Genomic DNA, 15,570 nt, shown 5'->3' on the forward strand with positions numbered 1-15,570 from the left:
TCTGTTCTCAATCTCACATATAAGAATGTATTCTAAATCATAAAAATCATTAATGTCTAAATATTTATCTTTGGGATAATGACGCAATGCAACAACAACAGAAGATAAAGAAAGAGTTTGATTATAAACTCCACCATATGACACTAGAACGTGTTAGAGCGATAATAACCCATCAAGGAGAGTTTTTTTTCTTTTTAATTCACGCGCTTATATATATTATATATTTTTTTAAAAAAATATATAGAAATAGTCCGCGGAGATCGTTGAATATTAGGTGGTTGCATATACATAATATTTGGCGCGTGGCGAAAGGAGCTTCTTGAGCTTTGTTGTTGTATGTGACCGAGTCATCGTCGTCGTGCTCGCCCATCTCCCTTCTTGTTCAAGAGCCTAAAGAAGAAATAAAACTTCTTGAAAAAATTCGGATCTCTCTTATTAATCACTCTCGTTATTCTCCTTTCATCTGAGAGCAACGTGAACATGGCGTCTGTTTCTGCTTTGGCAAAGTTTAAGTTGGTCTTCTTAGGAGATCAATCTGTGGGCAAAACAAGCATCATCACCCGTTTCATGTATGATAAATTCGACACCTCTTACCAGGTTCTACACAATCCTCCTTCCTTTCTTTACATCATTTGATCTTTTCCTTTGTATTCTCTGTTCTTGAATTTTTGTTTTTCTCGTTTCTTGTTTGATCTTATTCGATTTCCTGTTTTCTCTCTGTTACTATTATTCTTGGAAGTTTCATCCTCGAATTGGTCCTATGATTCTTCAAAGATAGATAAATCTTTGCCCTTGTGATCCATCTGTTGATCTAATTAACTGTCTCCTTATTATGATCACGATCCATGCCAAGCACTGTTGCTTCTTTGTTAACCTCTTGTTATTAACTCGTTAATTAGTCATTAAGCCTTTAATTGTGTGTGTGTTGTGTTCTATGACTGCAGCCTACCATTGGGATCGATTTTCTGTCCAAAACAATGTACCTCGAAGATCGAACTGTTCGTTTGCAGCTTTGGTGAGAGAGACCAAACAAGTATCTCAAATCTGTTTTTTTTTTTTTGTTGTGTTTTCAAATGATACTAACACATGTATTCCTTTTGTTGGGTTTTAGGGATACGGCTGGACAAGAAAGATTCAGGAGTCTGATCCCAAGTTACATCAGAGACTCTTCTGTTGCAATCGTTGTCTATGATGTAGCCAGTGAGTCAAAGCTTTTGGTTACTTCTTTAATTCACTATGTTGTGTTCACCACTCTGTGTGTTTTGGTTACACGTTTTGCAGATAGGCAAACGTTTCTGAATATTCCGAAATGGATCGATGATGTACACAGAGAAAGAGGTGGTTCAGGCGACGTTATTATTGTCCTTGTTGGTAACAAGACTGATCTTGTTGATAAAAGGTAAAACACAGAGAGAAGAAGAAGAAGCAAATTAAACTCAGTATTTTTTGGCTTATTTGCAAATCATAACATATGCTTCTTCTTCTTTTTTTTTGGTAATAAAAAAACAGACAAGTATCGATCAGTGAAGGGGAAGAAAAGGGTAAAGAGCATGGCGTGATGTTCATTGAGACCAGCGCCAAAGAAAATTTCAACATTAAGGTTATTAATAAAAAGGACTTAAAGTGTCTTATCTTTTTGTCTGATTTCTCTCACACAGCATGAGTCATTGTTGCAGGCTTTGTTCAGGAAGATAGCTGCAGCATTGCCTGGGATTGATTCATATTCGTCAGCGACAAAATCAGATGATATGGTTGATGTGAACCTAAAGAACACTTCAAGTTCATCACAAGGTGAGCAACAAGGAGGAGGTGGTGGAGGCGGCTGTTCTTGTTGATTCAATAAATTTATTTATAAAACATATTCCGTTTAAGACACTTGTGAAGCCAAGAAAACAAAAAAAAAAGGACCAAGAAAGTTTTCTTTTGTGATTTTTCATTATTTTTTTTATCTCATACATACATTATATTGCAAACTATAGAATATGATGATGGAACACCAGAGAAAGGAATGAATATGGGAGCTTTTGAGAAATATCTATATAACTTACTACACACTCAGATTTGACACTTGCAACAACTTTGTCATGATATAACAATACACATTAACTTCAGATTACATGTACATATAAGGCCAAATTTCAGAGTGTAACTGATTAATAGAGTAAAATCAATGCAACCAAATTCTATCAGCATTGATGTACTGTAAGAAACTCCTAGTTTCAGAGCAAGAGTCAGTGGTCTTGGGGACATTTAAACCACAAAAGAAAGAACTCACTAGTGATAAATCATAGGTACAAGCATTCCATGACCAATTTCACACTTGGAAAGAGGAAGATATTCGGAACAGAAATTCAGAAATTCAGAAAATCATAATCAACTACGAATCTTTTCTCTGGGAGCATAACAATACATGAGTTTGGCGCATATTTGAAGCACAAATTTTACAGTGCATGATATATGCATCTCTCCACGTGAAATAGGTGATGATACTTGCAGCCACGGTAAATAACCAGATTCACATGTAACTGGTCTTTACTTCGTGAACATTTATTCGATTGAATTGGCGTCTTTTTTTTGATAAACATGTTAAAATATATTACCGATTTTTATCTTCTACAGAATACAATGAAAACTAGTAGCATAAATAAATAAAAAAACCCAACAACATACAAAAGACAAATGAAAAATGTAACAATTAGCGAATAGTCAATAATTATTCCACTGTTTGATTTTTGTGTGATATATTTCCTTACAAAATAGTCAAGTTCAAACTATTAAAATTAATAAGAATAAGTTTGTTCAACGTAAACATTTGATTTTGTTTATGAACTTACATCACCGATTTAGCTATATATAAAGACAAAAAGATCTATTAGTTCTCTCAACATAATCCAACAACACCAAAACATAAGAATATTTATAACACTTTACAAATATCTATAATATATTACTTCAGAAACACCAAAAATGAACAATATCAGATCCTTATTTTTTGTTAGCACCATCACAGTACTTATGTTGTTGGCCATAACAGGTTAGTCGAGCATTCATATTATCATTATTCTCTCTTTATATAATCTTTGTCTGAAAGTTTGTTTATTAGTAGTTTCCACATAACTAAAAGTATATATACCATCTCTCTCTTTAATTAACTCATTAATGTGTTTATTAAGTAATCTTTATTATTTAACAGAAAAAAGCGTAGCGGATGCTGATCTCTTATGTTTTGGACCATGTCCTGCTGATTGCAAACAACTTTGCTTGTCGAAAGGGTACGGTGATGGGTTATGTGAAGATTTTAGAGGCAAGAAAGATTGTTGCTGCACACCAACAAAGAAGCAAATCTTTGAGCAAACAACTCAATTAAACAACTAGATGTATTTTTGATATCGTCTTTAATATGTATGATCACTATACTACGAAAATTCGAATAAAAAAAAAATTCAAGAAGTTATAAGATATTGCCTCTCTTCTTTTCATCCATCATGCATGGTGCAAACTTAACATGTTATGTATAAACACGTCTTTGAGGTAATAACGGGTGAGAAGAATGGTATTAACAACGGTTGATTATATCACATCACGTATTAGCATTTAGCTCACAAGTGGTTAATTAGTATTACGAAATGAACGCTTGATCTGTAAAATATGTAAAACAAATCACATTCTTCCTTCCCATAAATCTACCTTGAACTTATGAGCACTCTTAATACAAATGAAATTATTAATCAGCATTAGAAGAGTGTGTTACTATTGCAGGATTATGTCTTTTATTGGGGTGAATGGTTGAGATAATGAGACTAGACATGCAATCGAAGTGATTGTATAGACCAATAGTTAAGCTTATGGTGTAGTCTTTCTCTTTGGCTTTGGTAAAAATATTATAGTTAAAAACAATATTCAAGATCCTCAATTATGATAGAAAATTTTCTTTTTAAAAATATATTTTGAAAAGTATAGCTTTCTTAAGATATTAGGTTTTCTTTACCCTTTTTTCTCTTTCATACTTGTTCCTAGCATAATTTTTTGATATACAAATTGGGGGAAATATTGAATTTACTATTTATTTGGGGCTATTCTGTAATTATATAGATAACCTGGGGATATGAAACCAACAACCCCATTTACGTTAAAAACTCGAGCTGAGACTGAGTTTTGGATTTGAAAACGGCGTCAGAAGCAAACGAGTACAAATGGAAGAGGAGGAGCCGAGATCCGAAACCCAAGACGAGGCATTGCAGAAGAAGCACAATGACATGCTCCAACGCTTCTCCGCTCGCCACCAAGCTCGAAAATCCGATTCAACTTCCTCCTCCTCCACGTTCGAATCCACCTCCTCGTTCCTCTCCCAGTTCGCCGACTCCAAGCGATCAATCGAGTCACGAATCGCCGATCTGCGACTCGCCTCGGAAGACTCGTCCAAGCTCAAATCAGATCTCGCCGAGATCTCATCATCGATCGACGATCTCGAGAAGCTCGTCGCAGCCAACTCCTACTTCCTCCCTTCCTACGAAGTCCGATCCTCTCTCAGATCCGCTTCCGATCTCAAACAGAGCCTCGACGCCCTCTCCGCCGCCTTGCTCCCCAAGAAGAAGTTCTCCTTCAAGACCAAATCGTCTCCTCCTTCCACCACCACCACCGCAAACCCCCCGGAGATCCAGAAACGCGATCTCGCTCCTCCTCCGAACGTCGTCGTCCCCGTACGCGATTCTCCGGGATTCAGAAACAAACAGGGGGAGACTCTCACGAAAAGCTTTAGATCCGGAGAGTTCACGTTGTCAGATCTCGATTCGTGCCGAGTGCGTTTGACCGGAACCGTCAACGCTCTCTTCATCCACCGGTTGAGGAACTGCCACGTGTACACAGGCCCTGTGATTGGCTCGATTCTGATAGACGACGTGGAGGACTGCCTTCTTGTGGTGGCCTCGCATCAGATTAGGATCCATCGCGCCAAGAGGAGTGATTTCTATTTGAGAGTGAGGAGCCGTCCCATTATAGAAGACAGCAACGGAGTCAGGTTCGGGCCTTACTGTTTGGACTACGGAGGGATCGAGCAAGATTTGAAGACGGCGGGTTTGGAGGAGGAGACTCAGAGCTGGGCCAATGTTGATGATTTCTTGTGGCTCAGAGCTGTTCACTCGCCTAACTGGTCCCTCTTGCCGGAAGAGGAAAGGCTTTCTTCGGTTTCTATTTCCGGTGAAGGAGATTCTTGAGTTGAGTTGTGAGATTAGGTTCTTGATTGTCATGGCTTTGGATCATTGGAGAATAATAGCTCAGAATCACAACAGTGTTGCTTGTTTGCTTTGTATCATATCATTCATTTGCTCATATTAACTAAAGTGCAACGAGCTACGTGATGATACAAATATAAAGACTTATCTCAAAACAGATTTGCTTCTTTGGTGGTTTGCATTCAACACCCTGACTTGCCACTTTTGTAGTGTACCATTTATCTTACAATTTCAAAATAAGATGGTTAGTGTAGAGTCAGCCACAGGGGACGTCAACACAGAGCAACGTTGAGCCTGTGTACTATTGGACTAAGAGTCCCCCCACTCTTGATTGTATTGCAAAAATGATGAACAAAGCCTTTCATAGTTCTTTAGTCTTTTAGGGGAAACAGCAATAGTGGGCATGGGTACTACTACTATTGGACTACAAATACTAATTTATGAATAACGAGGCCCAATACAAATATCAGCCCAAATGTGGAAAACCCCCATAGCAAAGAATATGGAACCGCCGGCTTTGACTTGAGCCTGCTTTGACTGAACTGCTCAGCGATTAAAGCAATCAAACAAGAACCGCAGTTGAATATGATTTTCCAATATATTTCTTCCATACGTACAGTCAAACAAATAAATTTGAACAAGAAGCAAGACTCCAATAAAAACAAAAGTAGGAGGAGTGTAGTAAATAATAAAAGGAAATATATATGGGGAATTTTCAAAAATACCACTTTCAAGGTACCATTATTCATCTTTACCACCACTAAAGACACATTTTCAAAAATACCTTATTTATTGAAATGTAAAAACTCTTATATCTTTGTTTTTATATGTTTTTCAAAATTCTAATCTCAAATTCTAAATCCTAAACCTCTAATTCTAAACCCTAAACCCAAAATCTTCAACTCTAAACCCTAAACCCTAAACTATATACCCTGAATTCAATATCCTAAACCATAAACCCTAAAGTCTAAACTATAAACCCTAAATCATCAACTCTAAACCCTAAATCCTCAACTCTAAACCCTAAACTATATACCTTAAACTTTAAAACATCAAATCTAAACCCTAAATCCTAAACCTTCAAATCTAAACCCTTCATTAAAAGTAGTGGTAAAAGTGGTTAGTGTAAACATGAAAAGTGGTACTATGAAAATGGTATTTTTGGCAATTTCTTAATATATAAATAGTATTAGCTTGTATAAATCACATGGTTTCTGAATGGGTTTTGGTAGGTTGGTAGATGAAAACAAACAAAAAATATATATCAATCATTTCCCAAAAGATCGGTATCCAACAGTGACCCATACACACATACGAAAACCACTAGTTTTTTTTTGATCAATTAAAATATTTATTATGATGATATTTTTACTAAGTTGTAAATTAAAATTAGTCCTAATACTGATTTTTTTTTTTCATTTTCTTATGATGGAATATGGCCATGTGTTTATTGTGGAGGATTTTATTGTTGGTACCACTAATCACCTCACCAGTTTTCTTCCTCTTCCTCTTAACCTCTTTTCTCTCTCTATATATTTTTCAAATAAGCCCATCTTTCTTGTACATAATTTATATAAGCTGATTTGTTTTGTACATTGATTTTGTCAAAAAACTGTTAACTCCAACACTTCTGGATTCTGCAAGTTTCTGTGATAAAAAAAAGTTCCAATGGAAGGCTTGGCTATCAGAGCATCGCGACCGTCCATCCTCTGCTCTCTTCCAGGTCTCAACGGCGGTTCTCACCGACGACCTATAAGTGACGGTTTCCTCAGGCTTCCCACGTCATCAAATGCGGCGGATAAGCCTAAACTAGTCGCCAAGTCTGCTTCTTTTCATCCAATATCCGCCGTTAATGTCTCTGCTCAAGCTTCCCTCACCGCCGATTTCCCCGCCCTTTCAGGTGTTTTTTACTTTAAAAGATTCTCCTCAAATTGCTAAAACCTACGATGTCTTGTCTGAAAATGTCTCGAATCTTGTTCTGTTTTTTTTGGTAGAAACGAATTTGAAAGAAGAGAGAATCAGCGGAGACAAGAAGCCAGAGAACATCGTGTGGCACGAGAGTTCCATTTGCAGATGTGACAGACAACAACTTCTTCAGCAAAAGGGTTGTGTCATTTGGATCACTGGTCTCAGCGGTTCAGGGAAAAGCACAGTTGCTTGTGCGTTAAGTAAAGCACTGTTTGAAAGAGGCAAACTTACTTACACACTTGACGGCGACAATGTACGTCATGGTCTTAACCGAGACCTCACTTTTAAAGCTGAGGATCGTACTGAAAACATACGCAGGATAGGTACAATCATTTTTCATTTTGTTTTCAATATTACAAATAACTAACTACTCATGCATGGTTTAGGCAGTGATGATTGATGAATGATGTTGAACTTCAGGTGAGGTGGCTAAGCTGTTTGCTGACGTCGGCGTCATTTGTATAGCAAGTTTGATTTCTCCTTACCGGAGAGACAGAGATGAGTGCCGGTCATTGTTGCCGGAGGGAGATTTTGTGGAGGTACTACTTATAGTCCTATCAAATTTTATGTTTATTCATTAAAATTCATAAATGAATGATGTAGCATATTTGATAATATTACTAAATTGTTTTTAGGTTTTCATGGACGTTCCTCTGTCTGTGTGCGAGTCAAGAGATCCAAAGGGGCTGTACAAGCTTGCACGTGCCGGGAAAATCAAAGGTAAACATTCTACATTTTAAACTGAGGGAATAATAACATTATTAAATACTTGGTATTAGGTAATATGGATGTGTTTTGAGATTTTAGTATTAGTATAAGATAAATGCTAATTATTGGGGTTATTTTCTTTCAGGTTTTACTGGAATCGATGACCCTTACGAGGCGCCATTGAACTGCGAGGTTCGTAATATTTATTCGGTGATGTAACCGAATAATATGATATGTAAGTTTCTAATATAGTATCTATGTATATTTTTACAGGTCGTGCTGAAACACACAGGGGACAACGATTCTTGTTCGCCACGACAGATGGCGGAAAATATCATCTCTTACTTGCAAAACAAAGGTTACCTTGAGGGCTAAAGTCAACTCTGAAAGAATAAATCAAAGACAAAAGAATGCCCCAATTTGCCGAATTTAATTAGATATTTTATAAACGGTTAAATGAGTGCTCTCTCTCTATCTCTCTCGCTCTCTGGTTCCCCTCAGAAGCTTGGGACCAGATACGTTTACGTCTTGCACGTCATTATATCATTTGTTCTTGAATTGCATGTGTGTTAAACTCGGACCAAGAGCAAGAGAAAATATTACTTTTGTTTCGACTAGCATTTAATTAGCTTAATGTTATCGACTGTGTTGTATAATGTGTATTTAATAAAATGGTCTTTGTTTTTTTTTTTCTTTCTGAAATTGCTAATTAAATTATGTGATTTGAACTCAACCCACTAATCCACTCATATGTACATGACAACCGGTAGTTAGCTAATGTTTGAAAGTCAACTATTCGTTTTTATGGTTTCACCTAAAGAATCATACACAACTAAACATATGAAGTTTAGTTTTTATATTTTTTATCACAGTTTTTTTGTAATTGTCTGTTGTACATCAAAAAATTAATTCGTATAAAACCAAAAACAAATAAAATGGTACTGCAAAATCAGTGGTCAAAAACAACAAACTAAATCACAATGGTTTCATAGAATCTTAAAATCAAGTACAAAATGTTTACATATAAGCAGAAGGAACTAAAATCAATTGCATCGATTGATTCTGTGTGTGTGTGTGTACATTTAAGTTGATTTTTTTGTTGAGAACAAAAAAAGAAAGAAAGGGTGACCTAATTCTCAAAAAAAGGAAAAAAAAAAGGAAAGGGTGACCAGACGTTTTTTATTTAGAAGTAAAATTATGGTGCAATTTATGAAATTTGACAGGTGAGTTTTGACGGATGGGGCTTTTCGCACGTTTTTCTTAAGTTTCTGCATGCATTTAGACAACGTAGTAGTACGCGTATATACACACAAGTGTGAAGGAATGACTGTACCTTGGTTTTTTTTTTGACTGAAGGCATATGACTGTACCTTGGTTGTTGGCGAGGACATGGCCAAAATAATCTACGTGATTTAGGTTGTTTATATTTTTCGCCATCACTATCACAAACCTTTTGTATTACTTTTAAAAATCCATGTATTTATAAATTAATCATAAAAACTGATAATTTAATTAGCACCATTCATTCAAAAATGGGTTTAAATGGGTTTACTGGCGCTTTCCCCGATAATTTTATAAGGATAGTGTATTGGACTGAACTATATAAGTCAATATAAATGGTTTCCGGAAATAGACAAGGTGAACCTAAAAAGAAAACAAAAATAACTTGCCAAATTATATTATGCTTTTAAAATAAATAAAAAGATTAAATAAATAAAAATAAAAATAGTTCTCAATAAAGATTATTTTAAAAAATATTTATTTATAAGATTTGGAGTTTAGTGTTTAAGATTTATAGTTTAGAATTTATCCAAATGTTTAGTGTTTTCTAAGGGTTAGGGTTTACCCAAGGGTTTAAAGTTTACCCAAGGGTTTAGGGTTTAGGATTAGAATTTAGGGTTTAGTGTTTTGTTGACAACATGTTTAGTGTTTTTTCCAAGGGTTTATGGTTTACCCAAGGGTTTAGGGTGTATGATTAGAGTTTAGGGTTTAGTATTAGAGTTTAGGGTTTAGTATTAGAGTTTAGGGTTTAGTGTTTTGTTGACAACATTAATTTTTTTTAATTCGTTTTTATATACTGTTTTTATTTATTTTTAAATTTTATTTTGAAAAAATAATATAATTTGACAAATTATTTATTTCCTTAATTAAAAGATACTAAATCTAAAATGACAAGTTTCTATTGGTGGGTGAACCTAAAGGTTCACCCTAGAGGGTGAACCCAAGAATAACTCCCGGAAATAATTCCATCAAACTCTTAAAAAGTCCGTGCTCTGTTAAGTTTCATATGCTTCTAATTTAAAGTAAATTAGCCTGTATATAAAATTTTCCAAGTTTTATATTACTTATATTCGAGTGAAGTTTCTGATGTTAGAATTTCACATTATTAGTATCTTACCCTTATTATGGGGACATTAATATCGATAATTTCTTATTAGGTTTAGGTCAAAACAGTCAAACCAATTTAGATCATGCCGGTTCGAGATCGATTGTTTTTTTTGGATATGATCGACTCTGATTTGGTTAGGCAATGTGGTGTTCAGACTCTGATACCATACAACTTAAAACTAAATATCCATAAGTGGATTAGTCCAAATCTTTTTATTACTCATCAATCAGGTCTCTTTTGAGCTTGATAAATTTTGATTTGGGTTGGACATCATGTATTTAGACATTGATATCATATTTTTTTTTACTTTTCTTGAAAAGACATTGATATCATATTAAATTTCATGCATTTTAAACTTAAAATTAATTAGCGGTAAATAGGTAGTCTTAAATCTTGTATATATCATGTGATGTAGAATCTTTAAATTGTGGTATGCTCGGGTCTTATTTCAAACTACACCAATTCGTCTTGAAGTTAGACTTCAAAATTGTGGAATGCAATAAAACATTTCGACAGCTGGTCATGCTTGAGAATATTAGACATAGAATCTCATCCAGGATTTTATATATATGTGCCGAAATTGACTACAACTCAGACCTACCAAATATATATAAAATGAATTCAATATATTGAACACGAACTACAGAAATATTCAAACTACACCAATTCGTCTTGAAGCTAGACTTCACAATTATGGAATGCAATAAAACATTTCGACAGGTGGTCATGGTTGAGAATATTAGACTTAGAAATATAGAATCTTATCAAAAAAATATAGAATCTTATCCAGGATGTTATATATATGTGCCGAAATTGACCACAACTCAGGCCTACTAAATATGTATAAATGGATTCAATATATATATATATATATATATATATATATTTGTAAGTGGATTCAATATATTGAACACGATCTACAACAATATGGAACTGGTCCTGGTAAACTTCATTGATTATAAATATAGTTTACATTGTTTTTTTTTAACTGGTTATCTATCAATCTATACATCCGTGTCAGTAGTTAGGGTTACGGACTACTCAATGAGTCAAAGATTATAATCATGAGTAAAAATTGTAATTCTCTAATTCTCATATTAACTGATCTTAATTACTAAAAAGTAATTGATCTTAAGTTCTACCACATGGTTTAATGCACGAAAGAACTTATGGTTATGGATTGCCAAAATAATTGAATTTCTTGAAACTGAGAAGAAGACAAAGTGGGGGTTATTTGAATGAGTTCGATGGTGAGATTTTTGACGTCATCATCAAAACATTATATTTAGTTAAATCAAAGATGATATAAAAATTGTATTACTATATTTCATTTTCTGATTATAGCGTAAATACAAAATAAGTGGCTCAGTTTTAGAAAACGTTTCTAAAAATGTGTCAACGGATCCCACATAAGAGTCGCCCTGATTAGTTAGTTTTGCCCCCAGTAGATTTGAATTCTGTAAAATAAGTCACGCTAGTTACGTGTAACTTCTCTTTTTACCGACTACAAACATCTTATGTTTGATTTAACCAGGAAACAAAATGGTCTGTCTGGGTCACAAAACTCACATCGGCAATTGTGGACCTTAAATGGTGTCTTAACATGGAAACTACTCGCGGGGACCAAAAATCACGAAAATATATTGACTAAGTTAGTAAAGCAACCTTTGAATCTTCCCACATTGATTCCAATTTTCACGAGCGTTTTTGGCAGGTGATCTACCCAAAACATATGTAATGGCTTTTATTATACTTGGCAAAACCAATATACTAGTTTAAAGTTGAAGCACACGTTACAGAACTTTTTTTTACATCGCCTACATAAATAGAAGAATGGCACACATCAGTTCAATTGAAGTGGAAAAAAATATATCTGGGTTCAGCTAATATACGTAAAACAACATTTGTCGGTTTAAATTTGAGAAACTAACACGATTAACGAATATAAATATATGGACCAGAACATTTAGCTTATTGATTTGTACTAGTAGTGTCAATATGTGTCATCATCATCATTATATCAGGTTAGCACCATTCAACTTCAAATTTTCGTACGTTTAAATTGTTAACAAATTAAAACAGTTCATTAATGAACGAGTAAACCATAAACTTCTAGGATGTAGGATATATAACTCCAGCTCCTCATATAATATGACAGAGGAATATCATATAATTGTAAGACTCACTTTGTTGTTCGACTGGTATTTAGTTGCATATATAACACGAGGAATTTTGGCAGGTCACCAATAAAAACAGTTAGAATATTTAAAATTCCCATCCAAAACTTTATAATTTAAACAAAATTTTCTGATAAAATATAGATATCTTGAACTGTTAGAATCGTAATAATTTTCAAAAAATGGTGGTAGTACTCAAATGGACCCGACCTACACCGCCCACCATTTTCCTCACCCCTTCCTATAGTATTTCCAACACATACAGGGTATAATGGTCATTTCATAGAAACCAACGACCAGTAAAATTATATAAATAGGAAGGTGAGGATCCATGCAGAGAGAACAAGAAACACAACAAGCTTTGATTCTTCTTCTTTTCTCTCTCTTTATTCTCTACACAAAAACATGAACACTTTTCCCTCAAACTCTTCGGGTCTCACTTCCACTACTACACAAACATGGTCGTTCAGCAACATGTATCTACTCACAACTCTTCAAGCATTTGTGGCTATAACCATAGCGATGCTTCTCAAGAAACTGATCACGAATCCTAATGAAAAAAAATTGTCTCTCCCGCCGGGTCCCACCGGATGGCCCATCATTGGAATGATTCCAGCGATGCTAAAGAGCCGCCCAGTTTTCCGGTGGCTCCACAGCATCATGAAGCAGCTAAACACTGAGATAGCATGCGTGAGGCTAGGAAACACTCACGTGATCACCGTCACATGCCCCAAGATAGCACGTGAGATACTCAAGCAACAAGACGCTCTATTCGCCTCAAGACCTATGACTTACGCACAAAACGTCCTCTCTAACGGTTACAAAACATGTGTGATCACTCCGTTCGGTGAACAATTCAAGAAAATGAGGAAAGTCGTGATGACGAAACTAGTTTGTCCGGCGAGACACAGGTGGCTTCATCAGAAGAGAGCCGAAGAAAACGACCATTTAACCGCGTGGGTATACAACATGGTTAAGAACTCGGGCTCAATCGATTTCCGGTTTGTGACAAGGCATTACTGCGGAAATGCTATCAAGAAACTCATGTTCGGGACAAGAACGTTCTCTGAAAACACCGCACCTGATGGTGGACCAACCGCCGAGGACATCGATCATATGGAAGCTATGTTTGAAGCATTAGGGTTTACATTTGCTTTTTGTATCTCTGATTATCTACCTATGCTCACGGGACTTGATCTTAACGGTCACGAGAAGATTATGAGAGATTCAAGTGCTATTATGGACAAGTATCATGATCCTATCATCGATGGAAGAATCAAGATGTGGAGAGAAGGAAAGAGAACTCAAATCGAGGATTTTCTAGATATTTTCATTTCTATCAAAGATGAAGAAGGCAACCCATTGCTTACCGCCGATGAAATCAAACCCACAATTAAGGTAATAACACAAAGTTGCAATCAGAAAATACTTTTTAAATACCATTTTATGTTTGTTTTTAATTTTTTTTGCTTCTATCAATTTTTGTTAGACTTTCAATAACTAAAAAGTAAAAATTTTAAGAAAAAAACAGTATTTTGCCCAAACCCCACACAAATAAACTTTATGTCTTTATGCAAATTGATTGTTAGTTGCAATATATTTATTTTAGTGTATTTTTTTTCCAAAGAACGAATAAGTGCTACTAGTATTTTTCATGCATTATTGTATTCATTTACATGATGTGAAGACTAAAGAGCCCTATTAACTAAAAAACGTTGTTTCTTTTCGATCATTAGGAGCTCGTAATGGCGGCGCCAGACAATCCATCAAACGCCGTAGAATGGGCCATGGCGGAGATGGTAAACAAACCGGAGATACTCCGCAAGGCAATGGAAGAAATCGACAGAGTGGTCGGAAAAGAAAGACTTGTCCAAGAATCCGACATCCCAAAACTAAACTACGTCAAAGCTATTCTCCGTGAAGCCTTCCGTCTCCATCCCGTCGCCGCCTTTAACCTTCCACACGTGGCACTTTCCGACACAACCGTCGCCGGATATCACATCCCTAAAGGAAGTCAAGTCCTTCTCAGCCGATATGGGCTGGGCCGTAACCCTAAAGTTTGGGCCGACCCGCTTAGCTTTAAACCAGAGAGACATCTAAAAGAGTGCTCAGAAGTTACTTTGACGGAGAACGATCTCCGGTTTATCTCGTTCAGCACCGGGAAAAGAGGTTGTGCTGCTCCGGCTTTAGGTACGGCGTTGACGACGATGATGCTCGCAAGACTTCTTCAAGGTTTCACTTGGAAGCTACCGGAGAATGAAACACGTGTTGAGCTGATGGAGTCTAGTCATGATATGTTTTTGGCTAAACCGTTGGTTATGGTAGGTGAGTTGAGATTGCCGGAGCATCTTTACCCGACGGTGAAGTAGAAATCACGGCGTATATATTTTTATATAGCTTGATGTACTTATATAACCACTAAGTTTGGTCAATATCTCCGGTTACCAGAAGATAATCGGTTAATTTGTGAACAAACTTGTGTTTGGTTTTGGTTCCTTTGGAGACAATACTTGAATTGTGTCTCCTTTACCTTTTTTTTTTTAATTTCAATAAGATCTCTTCTTTCTATAATAAAAAGACTATCCAATAATTTATATATTTAAAATATAATATGTACTAATAAAGTTTAAGAACATTAGTGTTAAAAAAAACATCAGTCTTCTTGAATTTCCAGTGAACATAAAATAGGGAGGAATAAGCAAAGTTATATATTTCCGAAAATTCCCATTATTCTAGAATTTCTAGGCCAGTGGATAACGCAATGCTATTGTTGAAATGAGCCCGTCTCTTGTTCAAACCCAGAGCTGCTAACTACTGTACGAACAAGCTATTACTGGTCGTCGTTTTAGAGTGATTTTCTGTTATCAGAGATTGACCTTAGAATCTCTTTTTTTTTTTTTTTGGAATGACCTTAGAATCTCTGCGTAAATACAACGCTCTTATCATCACAGGAGGAATTGATGAAAACAATCTGGCCCATTAAATATTTAGCAGAACAATACATGATTCATTAGTCTTTTCTTCCAAACAATACATAGTTTTGTTATAAAAATTGTTAAATTTTTTTGTACAAAACAAAATATATTATCTCCATTTC

At 35.4% G+C, this 15,570-nt stretch overlaps 4 protein-coding genes across 4 annotated transcripts; all 4 read left to right on the forward strand.

Moving 5' to 3' along the window:
* Positions 1 to 279: 279 nt before the first annotated feature.
* Positions 280 to 1,929, forward strand: LOC130511845 (ras-related protein RABH1c). Its single transcript, XM_057009582.1, has 6 exons — positions 280 to 597; positions 945 to 1,015; positions 1,112 to 1,200; positions 1,282 to 1,399; positions 1,510 to 1,600; positions 1,677 to 1,929. The coding sequence occupies exons 1-6, from the start codon at positions 481 to 483 to the stop codon at positions 1,833 to 1,835; spliced, it is 645 nt and encodes a 214-aa protein (XP_056865562.1). The 5' UTR covers positions 280 to 480; the 3' UTR covers positions 1,836 to 1,929.
* A 2,214-nt stretch (positions 1,930 to 4,143) lies between these two features.
* LOC108848745 (tubulin-folding cofactor C) lies at positions 4,144 to 5,398 on the forward strand. Its single transcript, XM_018622179.2, has one exon. It carries the CDS (start codon positions 4,194 to 4,196, stop codon positions 5,211 to 5,213), a length of 1,020 nt encoding a protein of 339 aa, XP_018477681.1. The 5' UTR covers positions 4,144 to 4,193; the 3' UTR covers positions 5,214 to 5,398.
* A 1,392-nt stretch (positions 5,399 to 6,790) lies between these two features.
* LOC130511891 (adenylyl-sulfate kinase 2, chloroplastic) lies at positions 6,791 to 8,600 on the forward strand. The gene is made up of 6 exons (XM_057009725.1): positions 6,791 to 7,131; positions 7,226 to 7,522; positions 7,620 to 7,738; positions 7,835 to 7,919; positions 8,053 to 8,099; positions 8,181 to 8,600. The coding sequence occupies exons 1-6, from the start codon at positions 6,900 to 6,902 to the stop codon at positions 8,280 to 8,282; spliced, it is 882 nt and encodes a 293-aa protein (XP_056865705.1). The 5' UTR covers positions 6,791 to 6,899; the 3' UTR covers positions 8,283 to 8,600.
* A 4,204-nt stretch (positions 8,601 to 12,804) lies between these two features.
* On the forward strand, positions 12,805 to 14,911 carry LOC130511890 (cytochrome P450 79B1-like). The gene is made up of 2 exons (XM_057009724.1): positions 12,805 to 13,871; positions 14,210 to 14,911. The coding sequence occupies exons 1-2, from the start codon at positions 12,879 to 12,881 to the stop codon at positions 14,840 to 14,842; spliced, it is 1,626 nt and encodes a 541-aa protein (XP_056865704.1). The 5' UTR covers positions 12,805 to 12,878; the 3' UTR covers positions 14,843 to 14,911.
* The last annotated feature ends 659 nt before the right edge of the window (positions 14,912 to 15,570 follow it).

This window comes from Raphanus sativus, chromosome 4 (assembly GCF_000801105.2).
Source record: "Raphanus sativus cultivar WK10039 chromosome 4, ASM80110v3, whole genome shotgun sequence".
In the NCBI taxonomy this organism is placed as follows: domain Eukaryota; kingdom Viridiplantae; phylum Streptophyta; class Magnoliopsida; order Brassicales; family Brassicaceae; genus Raphanus; species Raphanus sativus.

Bases quoted from the DNA above. Each gene is read 5' to 3' on its own strand.
- LOC130511845 (XM_057009582.1), top strand. From the start codon at position 481: ATGGCGTCTGTTTCTGCTTTGGCAAAGTTTAAGTTGGTCTTCTTAGGA. The intron at 1,016-1,111 runs GTGAGAGAGACC...GTTGGGTTTTAG, and splicing joins ACTGTTCGTTTGCAGCTTTG to GGATACGGCTGGACAAGAAA. The intron at 1,601-1,676 runs GTTATTAATAAA...TCATTGTTGCAG, and splicing joins AAGAAAATTTCAACATTAAG to GCTTTGTTCAGGAAGATAGC.
- LOC108848745 (XM_018622179.2), top strand. From the start codon at position 4,194: ATGGAAGAGGAGGAGCCGAGATCCGAAACCCAAGACGAGGCATTGCAG.
- LOC130511891 (XM_057009725.1), top strand. From the start codon at position 6,900: ATGGAAGGCTTGGCTATCAGAGCATCGCGACCGTCCATCCTCTGCTCT. The intron at 7,739-7,834 runs GTACTACTTATA...AATTGTTTTTAG, and splicing joins CGGAGGGAGATTTTGTGGAG to GTTTTCATGGACGTTCCTCT. The intron at 7,920-8,052 runs GTAAACATTCTA...ATTTTCTTTCAG, and splicing joins ACGTGCCGGGAAAATCAAAG to GTTTTACTGGAATCGATGAC.
- LOC130511890 (XM_057009724.1), top strand. From the start codon at position 12,879: ATGAACACTTTTCCCTCAAACTCTTCGGGTCTCACTTCCACTACTACA. The intron at 13,872-14,209 runs GTAATAACACAA...TTCGATCATTAG, and splicing joins AAATCAAACCCACAATTAAG to GAGCTCGTAATGGCGGCGCC.